Consider the following 26535-nt stretch of genomic DNA (forward strand, 5'->3'; position numbering starts at 1 on the left):
GTCACTGTGCTAAATATATTCATGCATTCTTTTATTCACTGATTCAATAAATATTTTGTGGGGCTGTTGTGTGCCAGGCATCATGCCAGGCTCTGGGGATATAATGATAAGCAGTCCAAGATACGGTTCCTAATCTCACAGAGTGTGTGCATGAACAGGAACTGGAAGTAAACGATCACTCAGAATTATGCACTTGGTGCTTTGGAGGGAAGGGATACAGTTTTATGAGAACTTGCAAGAAAGAACATGCTCTTTGCTAACTTGGTGAAACTCAAATAGAAGAGCAGAGGAGAATGGCGTGGACAAAATCCCTGGAGTAGGAAATGGTGGCGAGCTTTGCCTAGCAACTGCAAAGTCAGTGAGGCTGGAGCCCAGAATAAGGGGATGTGTGGTATATACGGAAGGTAAACAGGAGCCAGACCACATGGGTCATTGTCACATCATCTTGTTTAATAATCTCAACAGCACTGAGAAGAAAGTAGTAGGAGCTGCATTTTACTGACGAGACGTTAGATGACTTGTCAGGCCCGCTGTTAGCCAGGGACACAGCTGAGAGCCTGCACTGGATCAGCATGTGGAGGCTGTCCCTTTCCACGTGACCGCACTGGGGACAAGGGGCACTTCAACATCTGAACAGTGACTTTACTGGGTGTGGGGACCCAGAGCTGGTCTCCCCGAGGGAAGGCGAGGACGAGAACCTGCTGCATCAAGATGCGAGGTTGCCATCAGGAGTGGCTTCCTGTGGCAGGGAACACTCAGGGTAGGTTCTGTTCATCTGGGTGATTTGGGCTGGACAGATTCAGCACAGAGAAAGATGCTGGACTACAGATGGCCTTTCTGGAGATTCTGCCTCCTCTTGGATTCTTGGTGCCAGGTGTTGTGTGGCATCTGGGTGCCTGGCATTGAGCGGATAAAGAAGGGTGAGCAGCCTGGGGAGGGGAGAGATGCCACAGGCATCTCAAGACAAGACAGAAGAGCCAGGGAAGGAAGCGATGTGCCGGGGCTCAGAGGAAGGGAGTGTGGGGCCATTAACATGGTTTGAAATTCTCACCTTTGAGCTCTTGGGTCTGAGACTCAAGCATTTATTTATTTCCTCCATCTCCTCTCCATCATGCACGTGTCTCCTCTTTCTCTGTAGTCCCTATCTTCATCTTTGTCGTCTCACTTTCTCTCTCTCCTCTTCCCCTCCCCATCTTCCCCACACTTTCTCCACGGTGCTTGGCGGTGGGGGATCGAACGCAGAGCCTCTTACACTCTGGCGAGAGTTAGGCAAGCACTCTACCAATCCCCACATGGCTTCACTCTACTCAGGGTGGGCCTCTTCTCCCCAGCCAAAGCTTTTTCCAAGAGGCAGAAAATGTGGAGGAAGAGCTGTTGGTGTCCCAGGCTGGAGGAGCCAAGTCCCTCTTGTGTCTCCAGCTGCTCTGAGCTGCCACCAGCCACTTGGAATGGTTTGGGCTCCTGGAATGTTCTCCATGCAGCACCCTCCCTGACCCACCCTTCCCAGCCTTCCTAACGCCATTGCCTGGGTGCAGCTGCTCCAGGATTGGTGGAGAGGAGGAAAGCCACAGGGTGCCCAGGGTAGGGGAGGCTGGAGTGGCCCAGCCTGAGACTTAGGCAAGGGTGGGTGGTTCTAACCATTGTGACAGGCCAGAATTAGCAAGAAAGAATGAGAAGGAAGTCTCCATCTCATGATATTCCATCCACTCCAGGTGAGTGTTCTCATTCCCACTTTACAGGTGAAGAAACTGAGGTGCAGAAAGACTATAGTCAGAAAGAAAGGGAAGCCCACAATCATCAGTATGCAGTCCTGATGTGGTAAGGGGAGAGAAAGCCGAGAGACAGACAGAAAAAGGAAGCATTTTCATATGGAAATCTGAGTCTGGAAACTTGGGGAAACTGAAGTTGGGCCCTGGGCTTGATTTTACACAGTCCTGGAAAAGCAGGTAACTTCCCAGAGGTCTCTCCTACTCAGCTCATGAGAAATGGAGCCAGCATTGAAGGACTTTGGTCTTCTTGACCCCCTGATTTGGGACTGGGGGCCAGGTGGGAAGGGTTGGGACTGAGGAAGAGAATGGAGTGGGAGAGGTTAGGTAGCGGACAGCAAAGTGATGCCAGGATGGGGCTGGGCTGTGTGGCCACCCCTCACACAGGGTGTCTCCTTACATGGCGACCATACATGTTGCTGCTTGTACCCAGTGCAGTCCTGTCCCCCAGCTTCAGACTCCTGGTCCTTTGAGAGCTCCTCTGGCTTTCTGTGGTTTAGAAGGTGAAGGGCCTGGGCAGTGGCCATGAGACAGGCCTTGAGGACATGGCCAGCCTTTCATTTCTCATCTCTTGGGACTTCCCATGTACCATTCCACCAGCCCACCGTGTAAACCTGTCCTCAGGCTCATGGCTGCGGTTCCAGGGTAGGCTGGAAGCTAACTACGGGGCCTTCTCTCAGCTTCCTGTTAAGTACAGGAGTATGTGTTTTTTTGCAGGGGAGGTATAGGGTACTGTGAGTTGTTTACCCTCTGTGTGGACCAAGGTCTTGGCAGAAAGCCAATGGCTCATTCCAATGGCGCAACCAAAGGAGGGTTTAATGTTTGAAAGTCTGGGCGAATCAGTGAAGAATGTCACGTACCTTGCACTGTCCCTGGCAGGAGTAGGGAGCCATTGCCACCCCAGGCCTGAGGAACCAGGGTAGTCTGAAGGAGAGGGTGGTGACCAACCGTGGTCTTGGCTAAAGGATGCAGCCACTGATCATTGACCTCTCTTTCCTTCCTGCTCTTCTCTAGCCGGTCCCTCCTGGAGCCATAGGACTAGGGGTTGCAGGTGATATAGTAAGTAAAAGCCAGGCTCCAGGGATGCAGATCAGGGCAGAGAGGATGAGGATGGAGAAGTGGGGCAGAGAAGAGCATAGACTCTGGGTGTCATTGGTGTCGTTTCCAGCATGAGCACCAGGGACTGTGGGTCTCTTAGGTCTTCTTGGGGCTGGAGGGTGAGGCTTGTACATCTGCAGACTGGTGGGACAGGCACACACTAAGGGTGCTGTGGGCCAGGCCAGAACTCCTCTGGCTTTCTGTGGCTCAGACGTGGGAAGTTCTCTGCTCTGTAGGAGGCACTGGGAAGACCTGTTAGCGAGGAAGGCTCTGGGCACTTAGGAGGGGCAGGTGGACCCCCATGCTGTCTCAAGGTGGGAAGGAGAGGTGCTGTGCACTGTGGGAACTAGGTGAAGCTACATGAGCCTCTATTTGGAAGGGTCAGGAAGTGTTCAGCGGGAGTGATGGACCGGGCAGTGAGGAATGGGAGGGGAGGGTGGACTCTGGTCGGGTCACCTTAGCATGTCTGTGGGTGAAGTGCCCTCCAATGATCCCTCTGCCCAGCTGGGTTACCACCCCAGGGCAAGGTGCAGTTCCCCCAGGCTACAGCCACACTGAAGCCATTGGCCCCCCAATTTCACATGGCCCCATGTTCACGGGAGAATCAGGCTCTTTGCCAGTTGGTTGGCTCCTGGGCCAGTTCTGCCATTTTCTGTGTGACCAGGGCAAGGTACTTATGTTCTCCAAATCCTACTTTCCTCACATGACCATTTGCTAATTTTATGCTATGCATAGCCCTGTGGAGCTGGCACTCCTCCAGCCAATGGGCTGGTGTGTGGGTAGCAGTCAGCTCTGAGTGCCTATGTAAAACTGAGCCTCCTCTGGGCCACCCAGAACTTGCACTGGGGTAATGGCGTGCATGCCCACTGACTGCCTGTGTTTGGTGGACAAATCGCTCCACCTGCCTGGACTGAGGAGACAGTTTAGATCATGGGTCAGCAAACTCTGGCAGCTGGTCAGATCCTGCCTGCCACCTATTTTTGTAAAGAAAGTTATTACAACACAGCTGTGCCTGCTCAGTTAGCTGTTGTCTGCAGATGCTTTTACACTATAACAGCAGGGCCGTGCCACTGCAACAGAGACTATCTGACCCACCACACCTGAGATGTGTACTGCTGGGTCCTTCACAAAAATGCGTTCTGGCCTTGGGTCAGAGGACCTCTGCCTAGCTGTCCTGGAGCCCGAGCCTCCAGTGCCAAGTTGGCCTGGGGCATCTTGAGGTGGGTGGTGGCCTGGACTGCTCGAAGGATGCATTTAAAGGGGGCCTTGCTGGCTCATCTCACAAGCTGGACTCCAGGTCTAGGTACCCAGGTGGCTGCACCTGTGGTACCCTGGAGTAGACCTCCTTGCATCCACCCCTGGTCACATGTTCTGCGAAGGGCCATGGCCGGAAGGACTGTCCTCTGCTTGTCCTGGGGAGGCCTGTAGGTCTGGGAGAGGGTGCCTGGCCTGGGCCTCCTCGAAAGGAGGCCCGGCTCTTACAAAGAGATCTTGCCACTCCTCCTTTCTGTTGTTGTTTTTTTTTTTTTTTTTGGTACTGGGGATAGAACTCAGGACCTTGCACTTGTGAGGCAGGTGGCAGAACCACTGAGCTAAATCCCCGGCCCATCTCCCCTTCCTAATTGAGATCTCCTTGGAGATCAAGGGAGGGAGGTTCCATTTTAGTTGTCTTTCCCTGACTTGGTGACTGTCATAGTCCTGACCAGCAAAAGGTGCAGGGGCCCAAGCCATAGGGGTGCCCAGGCTCCAGCTCCTCAGAATCTAGGGCTGGCTTCAAGTGAGGCATAAGTGTGGCAGAGCCAGGCTCTGTGCTCAGCCATGGTCCCTCCCGGGACAGATAGGGACCATGGAAGGTTTGCAGGTGGGGAACCTCAGCCATCCCTGACCACATCCCTGGAGCAACCAAGTGCCTGCTTGCTCTTACTGTTAGCACTGAGTGATTGCCAGGCCCAGCCTCAGAGGCTGTGGGGGATGTCGGACAAGTGCTGGACCGGGAGCTGTGCCTCTTGCCATTTGACTTCCTGGCTTTAGACTCCTCCTCTGTAAAATGGCCTTTTTGGCTCTTTCCCTCCCTTGCAGCCTCTGCTTGGGCTATTCTGAACACCAGTGGGGATAATGTGTGTAAATGTCCTCTGTAAGCTGCCCAGTGCTGCAGAAATGCCAGAGGTGGGCACAGAATGTCCAGCTCCGCCTGGTGCAGTTTCTCTAGAGGAATGCTAAGCATGTCGGGTGGGGGGGGCGTGTCTTGACCTGGAAGGGGTTACTGGGTGTGACTCACCGATAGGACTGTTGCTAGGTGAGCAATCTTGTTTCTGGATTTCTGGGGAGGAGCCCAGGGCTGTCCCGAGGTCGGGCAGAGCTGTGTCCACCTACAGCCCTAGACTCCAGCGGGGCCTGGTGGCTGGACAGCAGTGTCATGGAAGGAAAAGTGGCCACAAGGACACCAGCCATGGACAGACGTTCTGGTGCTTGGGGGGAAGACTCTCAGATGGCCATATGCAGAGGCAGAACCTGGGGTCCATTTGGGGACGCTTCTCCATGCCAGGCCCAGGTTGAAGGCTGTCTTGGGTGCCCCCAGGGAAAGTGCCCCAGCATCATGGGGGTCGGGTTCTGTGCTGTCTCCCCCAGGATGGACTCTGGGAGGCTGTGCTTCTTGGCAGGTTTGGTGGTGTCCACACTACAGCCCGGGAGACCCTCACTCAGTCTCTGTTCCCTTGCCCCTTCCAGAGCCCCGGAGTTATGTCGAGTCTGTGGCGCGGACAGCAGTGGCCGGGCCCCGAGCTCAGGACACTGAGCCCAAGAGCTTCAGTGCCCCGGCTGCCCAGGCCTATGGCCAGGAGACGCCACTGAGGAACGGGACCCTGGGCAGCTCGTTTGCCTCCCCCAGCCCACTGTCCACCAGCAGCCCCATCCTCAGTGCAGACAGGTAAGCCGGGAGTGGGGCATGCCCAGGTGAGGGGTGAGAATCCAGGCCTGGGTTGGGAGGGTCCCAGGATCTGCCCAGGGCCTGGGCGGGCAGAGATGGTGTCTAGATTCCTGCCCCTTGTGAACCACCTCATTGTGGCGCTTTGAGAGAGCATGTCCTGAGCCCCGAGTGGGAGTTGGGGGTGAGTGAGCTCTGATTCCCAGCAGACTGCATCCAATCCCCCCCATCCACTGTGGCGTTGGAAGGAGGGAAATGGACTTAGGTGAGGGATGCAAAGACTTTCCTCCAAGTTTGAAACCTAAAGCTGGGTATGCTGGTGCACAGCTGTAATCTTAGCATTCAGGGAGGCTGAGGCAGGAGGATCAAAAGTCTGAGCCTAGCCTAGGCATCTTAGCAACTTAGTAAGACCCTGTCTTAAAATAAAATATATAAAAGGGCTGGAGATGTCGTGCAAAGGCCCTGGGTTCAATTCCTGGTACCACAGAAATAAAAAAAATAAAAATTTAAAAAGAAATAAAACCTAGCAATGTATGTAGTAAGTGCTTCCTAGGCCCCAGGTACTGCCCTGTGTGCTCCATGCAGTTATCTTCATGGCAGTCCCAGGAGGTAAGCACTGTTATGCCTACTTTTCAGAAGAGGAAACTGAGGCACAAAGATGAAGTTACTTTCTCAAGGTCCTGCTGCTAAGCAGTCCCCGAAATAGGCTTCGGCCCAAAGGCCTGTGGTTCTGGAGCCCTCCTCTCTGTCTTCCTCTCTCATCCTGGGTTCTGGTGCTGCCCTTCATGGGATGAGAGCCGGATGTGCTCACAGCTGGCAGAGAAGGAAAGCTTGGAGCTCAGAGCAAGGGCCTTTATTTCTGGCTCAGGAAGCCTAGAGAATTTCTGAGGACTGAATCTATCTGTGGCAAGCCCAGGAGAGTGAGCGGGCATCAAGGGGTGAAGGAAGAACAGCACGGAGGGACTGAGCCTGGGGGTGTGGTGGGCTGGGTATGGGCAGCTGAGGTCCTGCAGCCTGCGAGTGCAGTGCGCAGGGACTCGGGGGGCGGGTATGAGTGCATCAGAGAGGGAAGACAGAAGGGGGCAGGGGAGCTGGATGGTCCCTGCGACAGCTTAGTGGGGAGAGGGCCCGTGCTTGGAGAGCAGTGAGAAGCTGCTCGGCTGCACAGTGGGAGTGAAGACTCCGTGCCTTGGGGAGGGAAATGACCTAGGAAAGGGAGGTTGCGATCAGCTTGGGTCAGGCCTGGAGGAGGACAGGCCCGGCAGGAACTCGCCCCAGGAGGGAGGACCATCCCTTACCGAACCCCTGCCCCTGCTAGCTTGGGATTCTGTGGGGCCAGCAGACTCCCGAGCCCTCTCCTTCCCATTTCTGCAAGCAGCCCTGTGGGCCATGCCTGCTGCTCACCGCAGGCTCAGCACAGCTTCCCAAGTTGGGAGGAAGCTGGGTGAGCTCTGCAGCCTCCAGCCACGCATGAACCTCCCAACGCAGTCCACCTCGCACCTCCCGGCCTCTTGACGGGAGGCAGAGGTGATTGCTCCGGAGGCCTGGCCCTGGGGGTCTCCCCGACTTGCCCCAGCCACAGGGGCAGACGTGGTGTGGGCCTTGGCTGTGGGAACTTCGTCCCCGCTTCTCACCAGAATCCCTTCTGCTGTAGTGTTGGCTCTTTGCAGGAGTCCGGAAGCTAGCATTTCTCTCCCGGGATTGATCTTCCAGAACTCTGGCTTAGCAGCCCTGGTCACCCCGGTGCATCCTGCTGTCTCTCTCATTCCTCACTTTATTCACTAAAGGTGAATAAAGGAGGTGGCATTCTGCTCTGGTCCCTTTGGGGCACGGGGTGGACTTTGTCCTGGCCTGGCCCCTGAACTTGCCCTGGTTCCTGCTACCCAGGGAGCCCAGGCAGGGAGCAGCTGCCTGAGACTCCCTCTGTGGGGGAGCATGGCACCAGCTGTGTGAGGACCTTTCCTCCCGTGGGGTCCTGGTGCAAGCCTCTTGAGGCTGCTCTTAGCCAGGCACTGCCAACCTTGTCTCACCTGCTGTGTCAAACGGGGAGAGGTTTACATCAGGAGGGAATCAGGGTCGACTCACTCACTCCCACATTTTCCACGTAGAAAACTTTCTTAGCAAGGACAATGCTGGTTCCCTAGCCCACAGGCCAGTGTATTATGCCGTGTCACTCTGTATGGTCCTGAACTTACTTCACAGCAGAACCTTTAATTGTGGCGAATACTCCAGACGTGTACTCCTTTATGAACTGAATTTTATCAGAATCTTAGAATGAGGAGTGACCTCTGAGCTCATTTAATCTAACCTCCCCAAGGAGGAAATTCCCTTCATAGCATTCAGGCCAATAGGTCTGTCAGCCTCTGCTTGAATGCTCCTAGTGACAGGAGCCTCAGCACCATGCAAGGCAGCTCGCTCTCTTAGTGGTCAGATTCAGTGGTTGGAAAGCAGAGCTTATGAGGAGTTGAAATCTCCTAGTTTGAACCTTCCCCCCATACCATTTCTTTGTGATTCTGAAGCCACCTGGGAGTGAAAGCCCAGTTGCAGTACTCTCAGTGTTGAAGCATGCTGACCATACACAGGGAGAAATTGAGTCAAGGTGGACTATGGTGTGAACAGGAGCCAGATGCCTTGATTCACTCTCCGGCGTGAGTTGTTGTGATGTCGGAGGCCATAACAGCAGTTTGGGTGGGGCAGTTTGGGTGGGGAAGATTCCTTTGGCTCAGGAGTCAGTGTGGCACAGTGGAAACAATGAGCTTTGAAGACAGAGTGGAAACCGTGGGCTTTTATGAGCTGTGTGTTTCTGAGCTTATTGGTTAGCCTCTCTGACCTTCAGTTTCTTCTGATGGTTCCATGAGGTAATGTGTGAAATCCCTGACATTCCAAGAGTTTGTGAGCAGAGCTCTGATTGTTGCTGTTTGGAGCTGGAAGGGAGGCTGGGGACTCACTGAAAGCCCCCTTCATTAAATGCCATGTGCTGACTTTTCAACTTGTCGTCTCTCTAGCACTTCAGTGGGAAGCTTCCCATCAGGGGAGAGCAGCGACCAGGGCCCCAGGACACCCACCCAGCCCCTGCTGGATTCTGGCTTCCGTTCCGGCAGCCTGGGGCAGCCCAGCCCTATGGCCCAGAGAAGTTACCAGAGCCCTTCTCCTCTCCCGACCATGGGCAGCAGCTACAGTAGCCCCGACTACTCACTTCAGCAATTCAACTCCTCTCCGGAGAGCCAGGCCCGGCCTCAGCACGGCGTGGCCGGCATCCACACAGTGCCAGGGAGCCCCCAGGCCCGCCACAGGACAGTGGGCACCAACACTCCCCCCAGTCCTGGTTTTGGCCGGCGAGCCATAAACCCTGGCATGACTGCCCCTGGTAGTCCTGGCTTGAGCCACCGCCAGGTGATGGGTCCATCAGGCCCCGGTGTCCATGGGAACACGATTTCCAGCCACCAGAGCAGTGCAGCATCCACTCCAGGGAGCCCCGGCCTGGGCCGGCACCCTGGGGCCCACCAAGGCAACCTGGCCACCAGTGTCCATGGCAACGCAATAGCCAGCCCCGGAAGCCCCAGCCTGGGCCGTCACCTGGGAGGGTCCGGATCTGTGGTTCCCGGCAGCCCCAGCTTGGACCGACACGTGGCCTATGCTGGCTATTCCACCCCTGAGGACCGCAGACCCACACTGTCCAGGCAGAGCAGTGCCTCCGGCTACCAGGCTCCTTCCACGCCCTCCTTCCCCGTGTCCCCTGCCTACTACCCAGGCCTGAGTAGCCCCGGCACCTCACCCTCGCCAGATTCTGCAGCCTTCCGCCAAGGGAGCCCGACGCCAGCCCTGCCAGAGAAGCGGAGGATGTCTGTGGGAGACCGGGCCGGCAGCCTCCCCAACTACGCCACCGTCAACGGGAAGGTGTCCTCCTCACCCGTTGCCAGCGGCATGTCTAGCCCCAGCGGGGGCAGCACGGTCTCCTTCTCCCATACTCTGCCCGACTTCTCCAAGTACTCCATGCCAGGTAGGACTCTCCTCCTGCCTTTGTCCCTGCTCTTGTTGACAAATCAATCCCAGTTAGGACATCTGTCCTGACCATCCCTTGGCATAGGATCTTGGGCGAGTCCCTGACTTCTGAGCCTCAGTTTCTGTATCTGTGTAATAGGAGTTGGAGGTGTCTTCAAAATGTGGCTGTGAGTGTGAATGCTGTCATGAGGATGTGAATGGGGGTGAAGGGGATGAAGGTAACAGTAATAGTACAACTGTTGTCGTGTCTAGCATTGCCACACCCATTTGTTGGGCACATGTGACATGCCAGCCTCAGAGCTAAGTACCATCTCACTTAATCCTCATGGCTCCCTGGTAAAGTAGGTTCTGTTACTCCTCTTTTACACTAGGAACAAGCTGAGCTTCCAAAGTCTTTGTCATTTGTCCAGAATCCCACAATGAGTGGCAGAGCTAGGTTTCCAGTTCAGGTCCACACTACCTCAAAACTCATTGTCTTAAAGCATTAGTAGATTGATTGTCTCTATCATGTGTCCATGTACTTTTCAGTACTGAAGATTGAGCTTTTGTGCTGAGCTCCAGTCTTTTTCTATTTTTTATTTTGAGGCGCCATCTAGCTAAGTCACTGAGTTGTCCAGGCTGGGCTTGAACTTGAGACCCTCGTGTCTCAGTTTCCCCGAGTGCTGGGATTACAGGCCTGCTCCACTATGCCCGACTATGTGTCCCTACCATGAGCATTGCTGTGATGTAGCATAACTTTGAAAACGTGCCTTCCAAACATGGGCCTCTCTGCCTTTTACGAGCCTCACTGTGGACGTCAGTAATACCAAGTCTGGAGGCCAGATGTGACTCGGGGCAAGGCTGGGGCTTGGACGTTTTCTCAGAGCCGAAGTTGTCCAGACTTAGTTCACGGAAGCCCATGTGGGTTTGCACAGTGAGCTCTTCACCCGGGACTTGGCATCTTCGCCTCCGCCCTAGATAGTTCATTATCGAACATCAGAAAGGTCAGAGCCTGGCGTCACCCTCAGCTCCTCACACTGCCCCCCACATGGCCCGAGGCCCTGTATGTGCCAGGCAGATGTCAAGTGTCCCAGGCTGCCTTGGAAGGGTCCAGCCACCCAGCTTCTCCCCATGTCACTAGCCCCGGCCTGCCCTGAGCCTGCTGAGTCTGGACACCTAGGGTGACCCAGCACCCCCTGCTTCCTGTCGCCTACTGGGGACATCTGGTTCCCAGCCCCTCTCCTTGAAGGATGCAAAACTTCTAGTAGTTGGGACACTTCCTGTTTCCCACCATCTTCGCGGTTTAAAATAGCCTTCGGAGTCAACACAGGAAGGCACAGGGGACTGTGGCCGCCTCTGACAGCTCGTTAAAAGGGCGGATGGCGGCAGTGGCTGGGGCTGCAGAGCAGCGACAAGTAGCCTGTAGCCCTTGCCCAGCCCAGCTGCTTTGCCCAGTGGAGGAGCTGATTTCCCTTCCTCCTCCCCAGCCTCTGGAGATGGAGCACAGAAGCCTGAGGAAGGGACACTACCGCAGAAGTGGACGGAGCCCTGGAGAGGGGTCTCCCAGTCAGCTTCTCTTCCTCAGCAGCATCCTTAGCACAGGGCCCCTGCTCCAGCCTCTCCCCAACACAGGGGAGGAAGAATGTGGGACTGAAATATTCCTTTTTTCCTCTTCCTCCTCATCTTCCCTCACCCCTCTTTCTTTTTATTTTCTTTGGTGACAAAAGGTGAAGGAACAAAGTTAGACAGGAGGAGTAATCTCTAGCACTCTGTAGTGCAGTGGGGTGACTGTAGTTGGCAATAACCTGTCGTATATGTTATATAGAACCACATGGCCTCTAGATGCTAGGCCAGCCCTTCCTTGTTTGTCCCAGGGCAGCCGTGACTTTTTGCCTTCTGTAATGCAGGACACCAGCTTTGGGAAAGACCAGGGCATGGCAGAAATGGTCTTTCTGCCCTTGTCCTCTCAGCTGTTGTGCTTCGGTTGGGAGAAGGGGCTGGGGAGGGTGTCTTAGCCGGCAGGAAGTGGGAAGATTACTCCAGAATCTTCTGGAAGAAGAGGGGAAGGTGGGAGAAGACTGTGGATTGGTTCCGTGAGACTGTCAGGCTAGCCCTTCAACAGCAGGGCAGCTCCCCGCCCTGGCAGGAGGCCGGAGGCAGGGAAGGGACGAGAAGGCCGCTCCCTCCGTTCCTTCTCATTATGCTCTGCTATATTGGAGGACACTCGCTTTCTCTGTTGGTTTCCTGGGGCCGCCATAACAAAGTACCACACACTTGGTTCTCAAAACAACAGCCGTGGATTCTGTCATAGGAATGGAGGAGACGGGTCCAAAGTTCAGGTGTTGGCAAGGTTGGTTCCTTCTGGAGGCTCCAGGGGCCGTCTGCTCTGGACCTGATCCCAGGCTCCTCTTGTAGCTGGCCATCCTTGGCGTCCCTTGGCTTGGAGACTCGTCATCCCACCTTTGTCTCTGCCTCCACATAGTGCTGTCCCTGTGTGTCTGTGTCTCTTCTTGTAAGGCCTCTAGTCACATTGACTCGGGGCTCACCCTAATCCAGCACAACTTTATCTTCACTTTGATGACATCTGCAAAATTTGATGACCCTATTTCCAAATAAGGCCACATTAATAAATCTTCAGAGTTCTTCAGTGTATCTCTTTGGGGGACACAGTTCAACCCATAACACTTTCCTTTCCTCTCCTCCTGTAGACAACAGCCCTGAAACACGGGCTAAAGTGAAATTTGTCCAGGACACTTCCAAGTATTGGTACAAGCCCGAGATCTCCAGAGAGCAGGGTGAGTGCTGGGTGTGCTGGGGGCTCTGTGGTCCATCCTGGCTGCTACCTGCCATGTCTGCCTAGGGCAGCGAGCAGGACAGACTTGTTCCTCTTTGCATAGGTGATGGTCACAGAAAGGGTGTTGGGATAAAGTCAGATGTTAGGAAGCTCTTCCCATGGAAAGGGGGATGGCAGAAGCAGTGGTTGTGGATGCTCCTAGGAAAGCCATGGTTTCCTTGGGAAAAAAAAGATCAGCCAAGATAATAGGAAACCTTAGCTCTCTTAGCTCTGGGGGAGAAGGTTGCATTTTACAGAAGGAAAAAAAAAAGTTAGAAATGTGCAAATAGAGATGAAGTCCACATCAGGGTCTCAACGAAAGTCTGCGTGGATGTAGAGTGTCTCAGCAGACAGCTGCCTGTAAATAAAGTTTTACTGGGACACAGACACACCTTCTGTGTGTGCCTTCTGGCTGCTTCCTGCTGTTGAGGCAGGCTTGAGTAGTCGCAACAGACTGCATGGCCTACAAAGCCTGAAATATTTAATGTCTGGCCACCTTGGTACAGGATGGCCCTCAGGAGTGTTTAAACCCTAACATTCATGAATGTCATCACCTGAGAGAGAATGAAGTGCGGTAGGCCCTGTGGGACTTAGGCAAAGGCAATGTCCTCAGTTTCTTATTTCCTTTTCTTTCTGTGTCTCCTTCCAATGCAGCCATCGCACTCCTCAAGGATCAGGAGCCAGGGGCCTTCATCATCCGTGACAGTCACTCCTTCCGAGGGGCCTATGGGCTGGCCATGAAGGTGTCTTCACCGCCTCCAACCATCATGCAGCAGAATAAAAAAGGTATCATCATCTCCCAGCATGGGCCCGGGACATTACCATTGCAATTCCGGGGTGTGGGAGGGTGCAGGGACCAAGCACGAGGCCACCTCTTATGGGAATCTGGTCCCTCCTAAGTGTGACTTTTCTGAAGGGTGAGTCTTGGGCTTGCGAAGGTGGGGTCAGAGAATAAATAGGGAAACGAGGTCATGGGGACTGTGGTGGCTTCCTGGAGGGGTGGGAGAGGAGCAGTGGCCATTTCCATCCTGCAAAGTTCTAGCCATTTTGTCTCTGCCACACTTCCTCCCATCCTGTCCCTGGACCCTGGAGAAGTTGGGAAGCAGTGTTGGGAGCTGGGTGGAGGGTGCCTTGAGAATAAAGTGACCAAATCTCTCTTCCTCTTCCTTGAAGGAGACATGACTCACGAGCTGGTGCGCCACTTCCTGATAGAGACTGGCTCCAGGGGCGTCAAGCTCAAGGGCTGCCCCAATGAGCCAAACTTCGGTGAGCTGCCCCTGCCTCTGTCACTGTGGTCTGGCTGCAGTCCCAACCCTGTCCCAGGTGCCCCTGGATCTGCCCAAGTTCTTTCCGCCATGGACATCACAGACTTGGCAGCAAAGAGGAGCAGGGCTTCTGGACAGCGGGTCTTTGACTCCACCAGCTTCCCTTCTATGTTGTCCTCCCCACTGAGACGGGTCATTACTGTAATTAGATCAGCTGTCACAACATCTGCCCTAATTGGCCACTACTATGTGGCACTTAACATTTAGCTGCCCTCTACCAATCCCGGGCTCACGATATTCCTGCATGGTAAATGTCACTGTCCGCATTTTGCGTGCAAGGAAAGTTAGATTTAGCCAAGAACACATAGATAGTAAGTGACTGAGCTGGGATCTTTCCCTGCGGTTTTCCTCATTTCTACTCTCTTGATCTGAGAGGGGCCCCCCTAACTGGAGGGACTTAGGAGAGATGCCAGGGGGAACTTTCTGTACCGGAAAGTTGTTAGGTCACCTTGTGACTGCTGGAGTAAATTTAGGAATCTTCTTCCTTGGATCTTGCTAAAAAAGAGGGAGTGAGTTTTTAGCTGTGTTAGCAGGATGAGAGGCAATAAAAAAGCTGAGGGCTGGAGGTATAGCTCAGTGGGAGAGCACTTCTCTAGCTTGCTCTCAGGCTTAGGTTTGATCTCCAATTCTGTGAAAATAAAAGGCTGAAGATGCTGTGTAGTGGGATGAGGGTGGGGTTCCCACGGCCCTTAGCGCACTCAGCCCCTGAAAGGCTGTCTCACCCCTGCAGGCTCCCTGTCAGCCCTGGTCTACCAGCACTCCATCATCCCGCTGGCTCTGCCCTGCAAGCTGGTCATTCCAAACCGAGGTAGGTTGTGAGACTGCACACCTTTGAGCTGCCTGCTTCCTGTCCTGGCCGTGCCAGCCACTCCAGAAAGTGGGCCAGGGTTGGAGGACACCTGTCACCTTGCCAGTACGGGAAACTCAAAACCATTCTCTTTTTTCCTTATTAAAAAAGGAAAAATTCATTTAAAAAAATTGGCTCCAGGAGCATACATAAATTGCCTTTCCAGATTGTTCTAGAAAATACTGTGGAGGCTTCAAGAAATTCCTATTTCATTCTCAGAAAAAAAGCCTCATCCTGAGGGAGGCCTCAGAAGTAGGAGATATTCTTGAGGTTGAGATAAAGCCTCTGATATTAATTGACAATCATTATTTATCTAGGTCATTGAATTTTTAATAATAATTGACCAACATTATTAGCTTAAAGTTCAAATACATCTGAAGTAGCATTATTAACCACACAATTTTGACACTAATTAAGTTGTATTTTAATGGAATGTACTGCAGTAGTTCAGCAGTTACAAAACTTTTACATTTAAGTTGTATAAACCAGCAGTTCTCCAAGTGTGGTCCCTGGTTCACTGACATCAGTGTTGCTGAGAAAAATATTCTCCAACTCCCCCTCAGAAACTCTGGGTTGGGCCCAGCAATCTGTTGTGACAAATCTTCACACCCAAGTATAAGAAGCACTGGTACTGATAAGAGCTGTTTCTTATTCTTATTTTTTTCTGATTTTCTTTTTTAAAACGTTTTCGTTAAAGTGTAGGTGAAATTAAAAATTAGACTTCATCCAGTGTATAACATGTTTTGACACACACACATTGTGAAATGATAAAATCGAGCTACTTAACCTATCTGTCACTTAATTCTTGTTAACCTGGAAGGGATTCTTGTTGCTGCCTTGGTGATTTAATGAATGAGGACATGTGTTGATCTACACAAAGTCAGATCAACACAAAACCACAACAGTAACACCAACCACTGAGCTTGAAGGCTTCTTGTTTGCCAAGCACTGGGCTTAAAACTGTAAATGGAATGTCTCAAAAACCCGGTGATGCGGACACCAGCGTTGTCATCCTCATTTTATAGACACTTAGCAGATGCTGAGGGTGAGGTTTGAGCCCAGCTCTGCTCGATTCCAGGGCTCTGGACAGTGTGCTGAGCGCTTGCAGTGGCCACTGAACATTCCGACAGTGTATAACCCAGTGTTGACTGCCAGGGCCTGCTAGGAAAGGCAGTACTCAGTGCACAGAATATTGCAGAGCTCTCTCTAGGCCCAGCCAAATGCATGCCTCTTTCCAGCTCCAGGGATTTAATTACCAGCTGAATTTTTGTCTCAGATCCCACAGATAAATCGAAAGATAGCTCGGGCCCTGCCAACTCCACCACTGACCTGCTGAAGCAAGGAGCAGGTGAGTGGTCACCTGAGACTGGATCCCTGCCCGGGTCTTTCCTTCTACCTTCCTGCCCTGTCCCCTCCTGCCGCAGAAGCCTGGCAGTCTCTCCCAGGCCAAACATCTCTAGGCAGATCACATTTCTATGTGCAGATGCTTTTTTGGCCCAAGGCTGGCCTGAAATTCATCTGCTACGTTTTCCCTGAAGAGGGAATGTGGGATATTGTCCCCATCCCACTCCAGCCCACACAGTTTCTCTTCGATTTGGTTTCCTCCAGCCTGTAATGTGCTCTTCGTCAACTCCGTGGATATGGAGTCACTCACTGGGCCGCAGGCCATCTCAAAAGCCATATCGGAGACATTGACTGCTGACCCCACACCGGCTGCCACCATTGTTCATTTCAAAGTGTCCGCCCAGGGAATCACACTGACTGACAACCAGAGAAAGTAAGCCTTTTCCCTTTGCTTCTGTGTTGGGCCCTCCTTCCTGCAACCCTGCTATCCACCCACTCACCGTGCACTTATCAACGGATTCATCTCTGGTACTCATCTACCTCATATCCCCTGTACCATGTATCTTGCATCCATTCTCCTAACTCATTTGTCTGTCTGTCCATCCATCCGTCCATCCATTTGTTCATTCATCCATCCATTTTCTCACTCACTCACCAATTGAGCCATCCACTCACTTGTATCCATTCATCCCCCACTATTCTCCTCTTCCATTTATCCTTTCATCCATCCATCCTTCTATAAGGTTTGTCTCCGCTGGGTATTCAGCTGTAGATATAACTGATAAAAAGTCACTGCTTCCTAGGAGCAGAGCCCTTCCTCTTGGCCCCTCTCCTAACCATGTCCCCAACCCAGTTGCTTTGTCCTTCAGGGAACCCCCATTTCTCATTCCCCAGCATCAGTTTCTTTCCCAGCAACTGAGACATGTTTCTGTGGCGCATCTGACTGTCTCTGTGCGTTATTCAGGTCCCCAGGGTGAGTGGCTCAGGCCATTGCGCTCATAACCAAGAGGGAGTCTGTGTGGGCCACCTGCAGGCAGAGATGGTGGAAGGTGGCCTGGCTTGCAGGGAGAAGGTAGGGAAACACAGTCACTCTGGCACTCATTCTCTGCTTGTGCCATAGGCTCTTCTTCAGGCGACACTACCCCCTCAACACTGTCACCTTCTGTGACCTGGATCCACAGGAAAGAAAGTAAGTCTCTTTAGACCCCTTCGGCCTCCCACATCTCTGACTCACTAACATGTGGATCCGTGTGCATGTGTGCATGTGTGTGTGCTTGGTTCAGTGTGAGAATCCTCACGTGTCTGGGGAGTGTGGGTGACCATGCTGGGCATCCTCCTGAGTCTTCCCACCTGGAGATCCACTTCCACCCCTCTGCTGTGGGCCTGATCCTGAATCTGTTTCTTTCTCCACACCTGGGAAGGCACTGTCTTCTATCTCTCTGAAGTGGGGCTCCTCTGCCTTCCCAGAAGGTCTGGGCTGGGCAGGATGGCTCCGGGAGAGGTGCAGTGGTCCACGCTGAGCATCTTTTTCTTCACAGGTGGATGAAGACAGAGGGAGGTGCCCCTGCGAAGTAAGTGTGGCTTACCCCCTCACAGCTGACTGGAGCAAGGGACAGGGGCTGAGAAAGGGCAGCAAAGACCTTTCTGCCAAGGTCACTGAGTTTTGGAGAAAGAGTATAGCCCATATCTGTGGGGTTAGCAGGGGCAAGTATGTTTAGGCGGGAAAAAATTGGGGGAGAGAACAAATATTTTTAAATGGGCCTTAGAAGAGAGACTGTTTTAGGGGAGAGGGGTGGCATGACCAGGCTGCAAACCCCACAAAAGTAGGGTAGGTCTGACCGGGGTGGCGGCAGCTAATGACTAGTTTTTAAATGAAGACATAAGAAAACAAATAAGCACGCCTGTAATCCCAGCACTAGGGAAGCTGAGACAGAAGGATTGCTGTGAGTTCGAGACCAACCTGGGCTACATAGTGAGTTCAAGGCCAGCCTGGAGTACATAGTGAAACCCTGTCTCAAAAAACCCAAGAGAAAAAAAAAAGACAGAGAACAGAGGCAGGGTGGAGGGAGTAGAGAGTCAGGAGCGGGTGGAGTGAGGCCACCTTGAGGGGGAATGGATGGCCCTGGCAGTGATCTGGGCATGATCGACAGTGGGGACTCGCGAGAGCCTGCTTGGGAGGAAGGGAGCGTCAGGCTTCCCCAGTGTCAGAGTACCATCAGGAGCTCTGAGTCCTTGCAGCTCCCTCCTCGAGCCCCTTCCAGCCAGACAGGCTTGCAGACGGGGCAGGTGACAGGGTTAGGGTGGGCGTGAGCTGGCCAGGTCTCCCTCCACCGGGAGCTTGGGGACGCCCCTTCCCTGCCTGCATGTCCCCGAGCATAGCCCCAGCCGGCCTGGAAAGAGGTGCTGGGGGCTGCGCCGAAGACCACATTTCCCCACTACCCGTGTGTTTCCTGGTTATTCTCAGCCCTGACACAAAGCTGGCGGAGCACAGACGTAGGAAGTACAGGGCTGTGTGTCTGTGTGTGATGCGTGTGGTGCGTTTGTGTGCTATGCCTATGCGGGTGCTGGGTATACGTATGTGCGGTGTGTGCAGCTGTGTGTTGTGTGTCTGCTGTGGTGTTACAGGTGCGGAGTGTGAAAGTGTGTGTGCGTATGTGCCTAGTGTGTAGGTGGTATGTGCAAGTAAGTGTGGAGGTATTTGTGTGCTGTGCACACGTGTATGTGGGATGCGGTGCGCGTAGGTCTGGCATGTGAGTATGGTGTGTGCACCCCTGTGTATTTACACACACATACGCACCCGCACACAAGCACCAACACACACTGGCAGGCAGAACCCAGCCTTGCTAATCTTAGCTGTGGCTGCCGTTGCGGGCAGAGGGGTTTCCATCGGAATCTCCAGCTGTCCAGATTTCCTCATCTCGCTCTAATTAGCAACATGCCGGCTGGGAGGGGCCTGTGCCCACATTCTGTTCTCTGCCCTCATATTTTTAACTCTGTTTTGCAAAGAGAGAACTTTAGGTCACTCCGGCCTTGGTGGGGGGGGGCACAGGTGTGGGGCCCGCCCTCCCATTCTCTGTGAGCCCAGGAGGAGTGTGTGTGTGTGTGTGTGTAGGGCAGGGCCCTGCCTATCCTGCTTCGCTGATCCTGAGAGCCATGGTGTCTTCGGGGGGCGCCTCTGCCTGGCAGGCCTCAGGCAGCGCTGTTTCTCTGCCGTGTTGGGTGCAGGACCAGCCAGGCCGGGCGGGGCTGGGAAGAACAGAGGCGCTGGCTCGCCTAGGAATGTTCCCGTTTTATTTCTGGTCTCATCCCCACCCTACTCTCCAGTCTCCTCATTCACCCCCAGCTCCCCCTCCCACCTCTTGGAGGGGAACCTTGGCTGCTCTGAAACAGAGAGACACTGTCCCCAGGACTGGGCTTTGCTGCAGTGCGGTGGAGAGGGCTCCCCCTGATGCTTGGGGGGCCACAGGGCCGGGGGGCAGGTTGGCCTGAGTCCAGCTTGTCACCTGCCTGGGCTGCTCTCCTGGCCCCCTCAAGCCTGACACCCTTTCCTGCCCCTGCAGGCTCTTTGGCTTCGTTGCCCGGAAGCAGGGCAGCACCACGGACAACGCCTGTCACCTTTTTGCTGAGCTTGACCCCAACCAGCCTGCCTCTGCCATTGTCAACTTTGTCTCCAAGGTCATGCTGAGTGCCGGCCAGAAGAGATGAATGCCCAGACCCCTTGCCCAGGCCAGGGCAGTGGGGACGGGGCATGTGGGGAGGGGACCCAGGAATCCTGACCGTCTTGAATCCAGGAGGACTTTGGGCCAATTTTGGAGAAGGAGAGAAGAAAGTGCATCGTGGGGAGAGGGAAGTGAATTGTGGAGGGGAGGGGGAGAGGGAGACAGAGAAAGGAAAGATGGAGGAGCAGAACTCATATCCCCTGGGTAGACGGAAACTGCAAAATCCCAAAGCCTCCCAAACCAGCCAGTTCCCCTTACTCCTCCACCTCCTCTGAGAAGACAGAGTTCCTCAAAGGGCACCAGCAGGCCTCCTGGGACCCATATTTTACAGCAGCAGGATAGATCTGTCTTGCTAACCACCCTGCTGCGTAAGGAGAAATCAAGCTGAGAGAATCTTTTTCTGGCCACCTGTATGTAGGTCCCTAAGCTAAACAGCCAGGGGCAGACAGGAAGTGGTGGAACTTTTTCCTCCACAAGTGTCTCAGACCCAAGCCACCTCAGGTCTGAGCCGTGCCTCCGATGTATGATTGTGTGGATGCATAGACATCTCCCACCACATCCTCACACACTGATTTGTATCTGCCTCTTTCTGCTAGAATCATAAACAGCTCTACTTGTTTGTGTTGTATATGCTGGCAGCACATGTGTGTAAGATCCAAAGGTTAGGTTGGGGGTGACAGGGTATCAGGGAGTGGACAGAAGCCTCTCTTGCAGGAGCATCCAGGACAGAGAATCTTTTTCCTGGTCCCCACACCTGCTCTCTAGAGGCCTTGGGTGCCACCAGCCCATCCTCCTGTGTGAGACCCTGGCAGGAGGGGTGGCCTCCTGTACAGCATTCCCTGTCCTGTTCTGTCTCAGTGGGGAGGCTGGAGCAATAGTTTGAGGAAGTGCAGATGCTGGTGTCTGCAGTCTGGGCAAGGACCCATCAGGAAGGGTGGCTGCTCAGCTCCGGCTTCTTCCCCTGCAGTCTGCGAACTGGGCGAGCCGTCCAGCCAGGGCTCCGGACTCTGCCTTACTCCTAGCTGTCTGCCGTTCCTGGGCTTGGGGCCCTAGTACCAGCCTTATCTCAGATTTACTTACCTGCATGATGCCTTTTGGGGGGCTAGAGCTGGAGCCTTCCAGATCTGCCCTGCTCTGTCCTGCAGGGTCCTCATGTTGGGGCTCATCCTGGGGAGCCTGCCTCCTAAAGCCCTGCTCACCAAGGCCCTAGGGAGAAGCCTGTTAACCCTGTCTCTCCTCTGAATATTTTGGGGTCTGACTATTGCAGGTGTCCTTCTGGCTGGGCTACCGAAGCCAATATCAGAGAGCTCCTAGGGCTGCTACCAGAGCCCCACATGGCCTGCACACAATGCCAAAGAGCCATGCTGCCCAGGGAGCAGAGAGCAAGTGTGCATTTAGTCCACAGGACCTAGGGTCCATTTGGACAGTTGGGAAATCCCCTAACCACCTCCCAAGGACCCTAAGCCAGAAGGAAAATTCATCAGGACTCCTTTCTTAAGCCTATAGAGGTCCCCTAGAAAGAGGCATTGTACTGATATATAAATATATATAATATATACATGAGACATACTGACAGAATCTGTAAGGTAATAAAATAGAAGGAAAGGTTAAAAAAAATAGGTAAATTGACAAGAAGTATTTATTGTTTTCCCATGTCGCTTTATGGCCTCCCTGGGCATAAACCAGTTCCAGTGCCCTTTTTAATGTGTAAGTAGAACCTGGGGCCTTTATTCTTGAGGAGCACGGGGTCTCCATGCCTTGGCCTTGGCCTAACCTAGGCTACGTCAGGCTCAGTGGGAGGGGGTGCGATGCCCCTTCCCGTGTGCTCTCATTTTCTGGCAAGCCGGGGCCCAGTGGGTAGCTCCCTGGGAATGTGGGGAGCCCCTTTCTCCAGGGCCTGGCGAATGTGTGTGTGCAAGGACGCAGGAGTGTGTGGCCACAGCTGTGTGCTTCTCTTGTGTTTTCTTCTCCTCCAGGTAACTGTATCTGTGTGGACCTTCTGTTTCAGTGAGCTGGAAAGGACAGTGTCTGTTAGATGGGGAGCAGGGACAGAGGCCCCCCATTTCCCAAAGGGTGAAATGTTGGGCTTAGTGACCAAGGTCTTCCAAAGTGCCCTTCTGAGATTTTCAAGCCAAATGCCCACATAGCCCCTCTCCTTCTTCCCTAGTGAACCCTAGTTCTCTTCCAGGATAGAAGGAGATGCTCCTCATCCCTTTTCTTTGTAAATACCCTATCTCCCTCCACATCCTGGGAGGTCTTCTGGGTCCGGGTGTCCCCTCCACACTTGAGGCTGGGCTGAGCATCAGACCCTCCGGCAGCCTGGCCCGGGCCCATGACTGAGTCTGGGGTCAGCCTGCCCACTTAGTTTCCCACCTGCCCTCTGCCCCCGAGTGTGGCCACCCCTGCACTCCAGCTGGAGCCCTGGAGCCATGGGCGAGCCACGGGAAGGACCCAGGTCTGCACTGGCCAGCTGATCACTCACTCCCAGCATGCTTCTGAGTGTCCTTTCCAAAGGGATGATGGGAAGGGACCCAAGTCTCCACAGTGACCCCACTTGTGGGAACACACTGTAGTCTGCTTCCCTTCCCTATCCTGTGTTTCACAAGTGGCCCTCTGTACACACACACACACACACACACATGCCACTCTGCATCATCGCAGTCTATTCTTGCCAAAGATATCCTTTTTTTTAAAAAAAAGCACTTTTACTCATTGTTATTATTGTGTGAATGTTTGTCCTCCCCCTCTCTTTACCAGTTTTGCTGTTGTTTATTGTTGAGTCTGTTTGTCAGCAAGGAGAGTGCTGTCTGGTCTTAAACACGAGCCGGGATGGGAGGAGGTCTGGAGGAACGGCAGGAAGGAGCGGGAGACACATGGCCGGCCCACAATGCTGCAACCAGACTGCAGATCCCTAGGGCAGCCTCAGGCCTTGCCCTTACGGGTCTGTTCAGCGTCTGGAGGTGAGGGAAGGGACAGAGCAGGGAAGGGACAACTGTGGACAGCAAGGAGTGGGCCCAGTGAGGTCCCTGTGGCTCTTCTCATGGGGATAAAGGGGATCAATTGGACCTGAGAACAAAGGAGATGTGATCCCAGAAGGAAACGTGGAGAAAATGAGCTGTTTGCTCAGCCTCAGGGGTGACAGTGCCCTCCTGCTCCCAGGGAGTCCGGGACCCCTTATCTGAGGGACAGATGTCATGTTCTAGGATCAGGGGAGCCTTTTGACTCATCGCATGTGAACTGTGAAAGCTGTGGACTGCAGGATGCCTTCTCCCCTGGTTTTTTGAGGATTCCTTGGGGGTGTTCAGGAGTGGTCAGGATAGTGGGGCCCTTTTGGCCTGTGTGGTCCCTCTCTAAAGGGGACCCTGGGAAGGAAAGGGGCAGGGATCCTTCTGCCACATTCTGTTAGGTCTGGGCTGAGGTGGAGCAGACTCCTCATGCTGTGTGGGGGAGGCAGAGGGTTCGGTGACTGTGACTCGTGTCCACCCCACCCTGGGTTTTGTCCACCATCTTTCCTCATGGGGCTTCTCCCCCTCATTTGGTGTTTCCCAGCTTCAGGTCTCGAGGAGATCAAGTAGGTAGCATCCCTACCCATGGGAAGCAGCCCACCGCTACCCCACACTTGGGGTCCTTGCAGAGCTTCAGAGCAGAGTCTCAATGCCACCTTTCCACCTGGTCTAGGTCCCGGAACCCGGAGACTCATGGGTCCTTGTGCAGGGGTAACACAGGATGTGTGTGTGTGTGCGTGTGCAAGTGTGGATGTATGTGTGCGCATGTTTTGCTCATCTCTTTAGGGACTTAGAGGTTGGGGCAGCAAGCTCAATATGACCCAGCTGTGAGAGGGATCAGGAGGCGAGGCCTGTAAGGCCTCCAGTCAGTGGGGTTTCAGTGTTGAAGACAGGATCAGCCATGTGGGATGGGCTCAGGCAATGTGTTTCTTCTTGTCCCCTCTCTTAAAATATCTGCAAAGCTGGAAGATCTCACTCTGTTTCCCACACCTGAGCTCTTCCTAGCAGTGAGGGTACTGTTCAGCCACATCCCCCGTGTGTCCCCTAATCAGTGTTAAACAGTGTGACACTCTCCTGTGGTCCATGTTTGTGGTCCATGTGTGACAGCATGTCTGGGTGTGCATGCTGCGATTCCACCTTTCTCTTCTCCCTGACTTGTCACCAAAACAAATGCAAGAGACTCCTTACACCACCGCCACCACCCCACAATGCTCCCAGGCCCTTTTCAGGAAAAGCAGAACACCCCAGCATCCTCCCCTCCCGGGCTTTGTATTTATATAGATGGAAATATACTTTATATTTTGTATCATTGTGCCTATAACCTCTGCCACCTTGTATAAACCCTGACCTCTGCTTCTCTCCCCGATGTGAATGTACACAGATGCTGCCCCCACTCCTGTACAGCTGCTCAGTTTCTTCACGATCCATTGTATGGCTTCATAAATGATAAAGTGAAAGGAAATCCATGCTGTTACCCAGCTTTGTTATTTGGACAGGTTCTTCGGGGTCTCTGGCGAGTGAAGGGGGCCTCTCCCGGGCACCAGGTATGTGGGGCTTCCGTGATGCCTCTACGGTTGGCTCACCTCAAATCCTCCTAAAGGCTTCCCCACCAGCCAAGTCTGGGTCCTGGCCACCCTGTGTTATTTACCTGGGCTCTCAGCTGTGAGAGAAACTCAAATTCATTTAAGAAAAATAAAAAATAAAAAGAGAAGGGGGTTTCTGGGCCCAAGCAGCTGAGAAGTCCAGGCAGAGCTGGAGGCAGTTGCTCAAGTGGTGGGATCAGGAGTTTGTCCCGGTGCTTCATTCTGAGGCTGCACCCTCAGTCAGGCCGTGTCCAAGCATGAAGCCGCCGAACGCTGCGGCATCCATTGCACCAGCCTGGCAGCCTCAGCACAGAGCGAGCTCTTCTCTCCCCAAGTTCTCAGCAAGAACCTGAAACAGATGTTCACTGGCTCTGAGGGTCCTGCTTGGCTCAGAGCTCAGTCCACTGCCTCTGAGGCCCTCTGTAGCCACAAGACGGAGACTGAGGGATGGAGGGTCCCCAGAGGGGTGAGAGGAAAGGGGGACGGGAGATGTCCCATGAAACTGTGGGTGCCCATCAGGTGGAGTTCTCTTGTACACCTGGTGCCATGCACCCGTCTCAGCTTCCTGGAACTCTGGAAGTTTGGGTGTGGTCCCCGCGGAGGCAGGCTTGGCACAGCATGGAAGCTTCTGGGAGACCCCAAGTGCTCGCTCAGGGACACTGCTCCAGGTCTCTGCGTGCTTCCAGTGTGGCTGGGAGGGAGGATGCAGGGGAAAGCAGCACGTGCGCTGGCCACACACACACACTCTGCCCCTGCACACCGTGGTGCTACAGCGAGGTCTCCTCTGGCTTCCGGGACTCAGTGCCTCCTTATGCTCTTACACATGATCGAGGGCTTTTGTGTAGGTGGTTTCTATCTTCTGATCTTCACCATAGTATCAACTAAAACAGAGAAGACTTAACAAAAACACTTAATAATTCACTTCCACAGTAACACACTCATTAGGTGTTAACGTTAATAATATTTTAATGAAAGATAATGATGTTTTCTCAGATGGAAAGGATTGGGTGAGAAGCCCCATGTTTTAAAGCCTCTTTGATGTCCGGCTTTGAAGAGAGCTGACTGTTGTCTGCCTCTGGGGCCCGAGACACTTCACTTCGAGAAAATTCAAGAATAGACAATAGTGGCTTAATACTATAAAAGGGTCTCAGGAAACGGGTTTGGCTCATGACCTGAGGACACATCAGGAAACAGGATTTGGGAGGGCACCCTCTTCTGACCGCCAGAGCTGCCACCTGTCATCATTACAAGTGAGAGCTAGCACTCAGTGGACACGTGGCAGGTGTGAGTCAACCCTGAGCCTTAGGTCTCTGCTCGTGTACACGCCCCTGTGAGATAAGCATTCTGCCGGTCCTCATCTTACCTGTGAAGAAACAGCTTCAAAGAGGGTGAGGCACTTGCTCAGAGTCACAAAGCTGGGCTGAGTAGCAGAGCCATATGATGAGCCCAGGTTCCCTGACCTTCCATCCGGGCCCTTCTTAGCTTGGGGCTCTTTCTTTGCACTCAAGGGAGAGACAGGCTGTGGTGAGCAGCTGCACACAGGAGTCCAGAGAAATGCACGGGCCTGACAGGCACACAGGGGCTGGGCCATCAGGCTGGCTTCCCCAAGAGTGGGCTGTTGCTTCTGGAAGTGGGGTGGGGAAGCTCAGGGTTGTCCTCTGCTGCTGCCTGGTGCCCGGTTGTCCTCTGCAGACCTCTTGGGTCTCTGCAGCCTGGGCCTGGCCAGGACGCAGCAGGGGTGAGTCCTAGCCTGGGTGAGCAAGAACTCTAGTGTAGCAGGCGTGCAGGGGCTGCAGAGTGCAGCGTGGCAGAGGGAAGGGCAAGAGGGCCGGAAGACAGAGCCGGGACAGGATGAAAGGGACTGAGAGGCTCAGCCTGAGGTCCAGCCTGGGCACTGGGATTGGGCTCCTCACTCCCCGGCGACTGAACGTGCAGCCAGGGCTGAGGACCAGAGGGAAGGACCTTCCTCGGTGGAGTCTGCATGTATGTGCCCTGGACGGGGTGGTGGCGAGGTGGGTGGGCGAAGTCCCTCTGGACTGGCCCAGGCCCCACGGCCAGCCCTCCTCGCCTCTCCTAGGGGTGGGAAAATGCTGTCCTGCCCCTCATGAGGG

At 53.8% G+C, this 26535-nt stretch overlaps 1 protein-coding gene across 24 annotated transcripts in view; it reads left to right on the top strand.

The window, feature by feature from the left end:
• Tns1 (tensin 1) overlaps positions 1–24307 on the top strand; it is a 221801-nt gene extending 197494 nt beyond the window's left edge. For all 24 annotated transcript variants that reach the window (XM_087206062.1, XM_087206065.1, XM_087206063.1 and 21 more), the window contains 11 exons: positions 5592–5790; positions 8793–9787; positions 12477–12563; positions 13256–13387; positions 13775–13867; positions 14657–14734; positions 16050–16121; positions 16382–16550; positions 17238–17306; positions 17656–17688; positions 19678–24307. In XM_087206062.1, coding sequence (XP_087062188.1) covers positions 5592–5790; positions 8793–9787; positions 12477–12563; positions 13256–13387; positions 13775–13867; positions 14657–14734; positions 16050–16121; positions 16382–16550; positions 17238–17306; positions 17656–17688; positions 19678–19822 — 2072 coding nt within the window. In that variant the 3' untranslated portion in view covers positions 19823–24307. The remainder of the gene's footprint in view (positions 1–5591; positions 5791–8792; positions 9788–12476; positions 12564–13255; positions 13388–13774; positions 13868–14656; positions 14735–16049; positions 16122–16381; positions 16551–17237; positions 17307–17655; positions 17689–19677) is intronic.
• The last annotated feature ends 2228 nt before the right edge of the window (positions 24308–26535 follow it).

This window comes from Heterocephalus glaber, unplaced genomic scaffold, assembly GCF_053883595.1.
Source record: "Heterocephalus glaber isolate CG9 unplaced genomic scaffold, H.glaber_assembly_v1.0 deba00000621, whole genome shotgun sequence".
NCBI lineage: Eukaryota > Metazoa > Chordata > Mammalia > Rodentia > Bathyergidae > Heterocephalus > Heterocephalus glaber.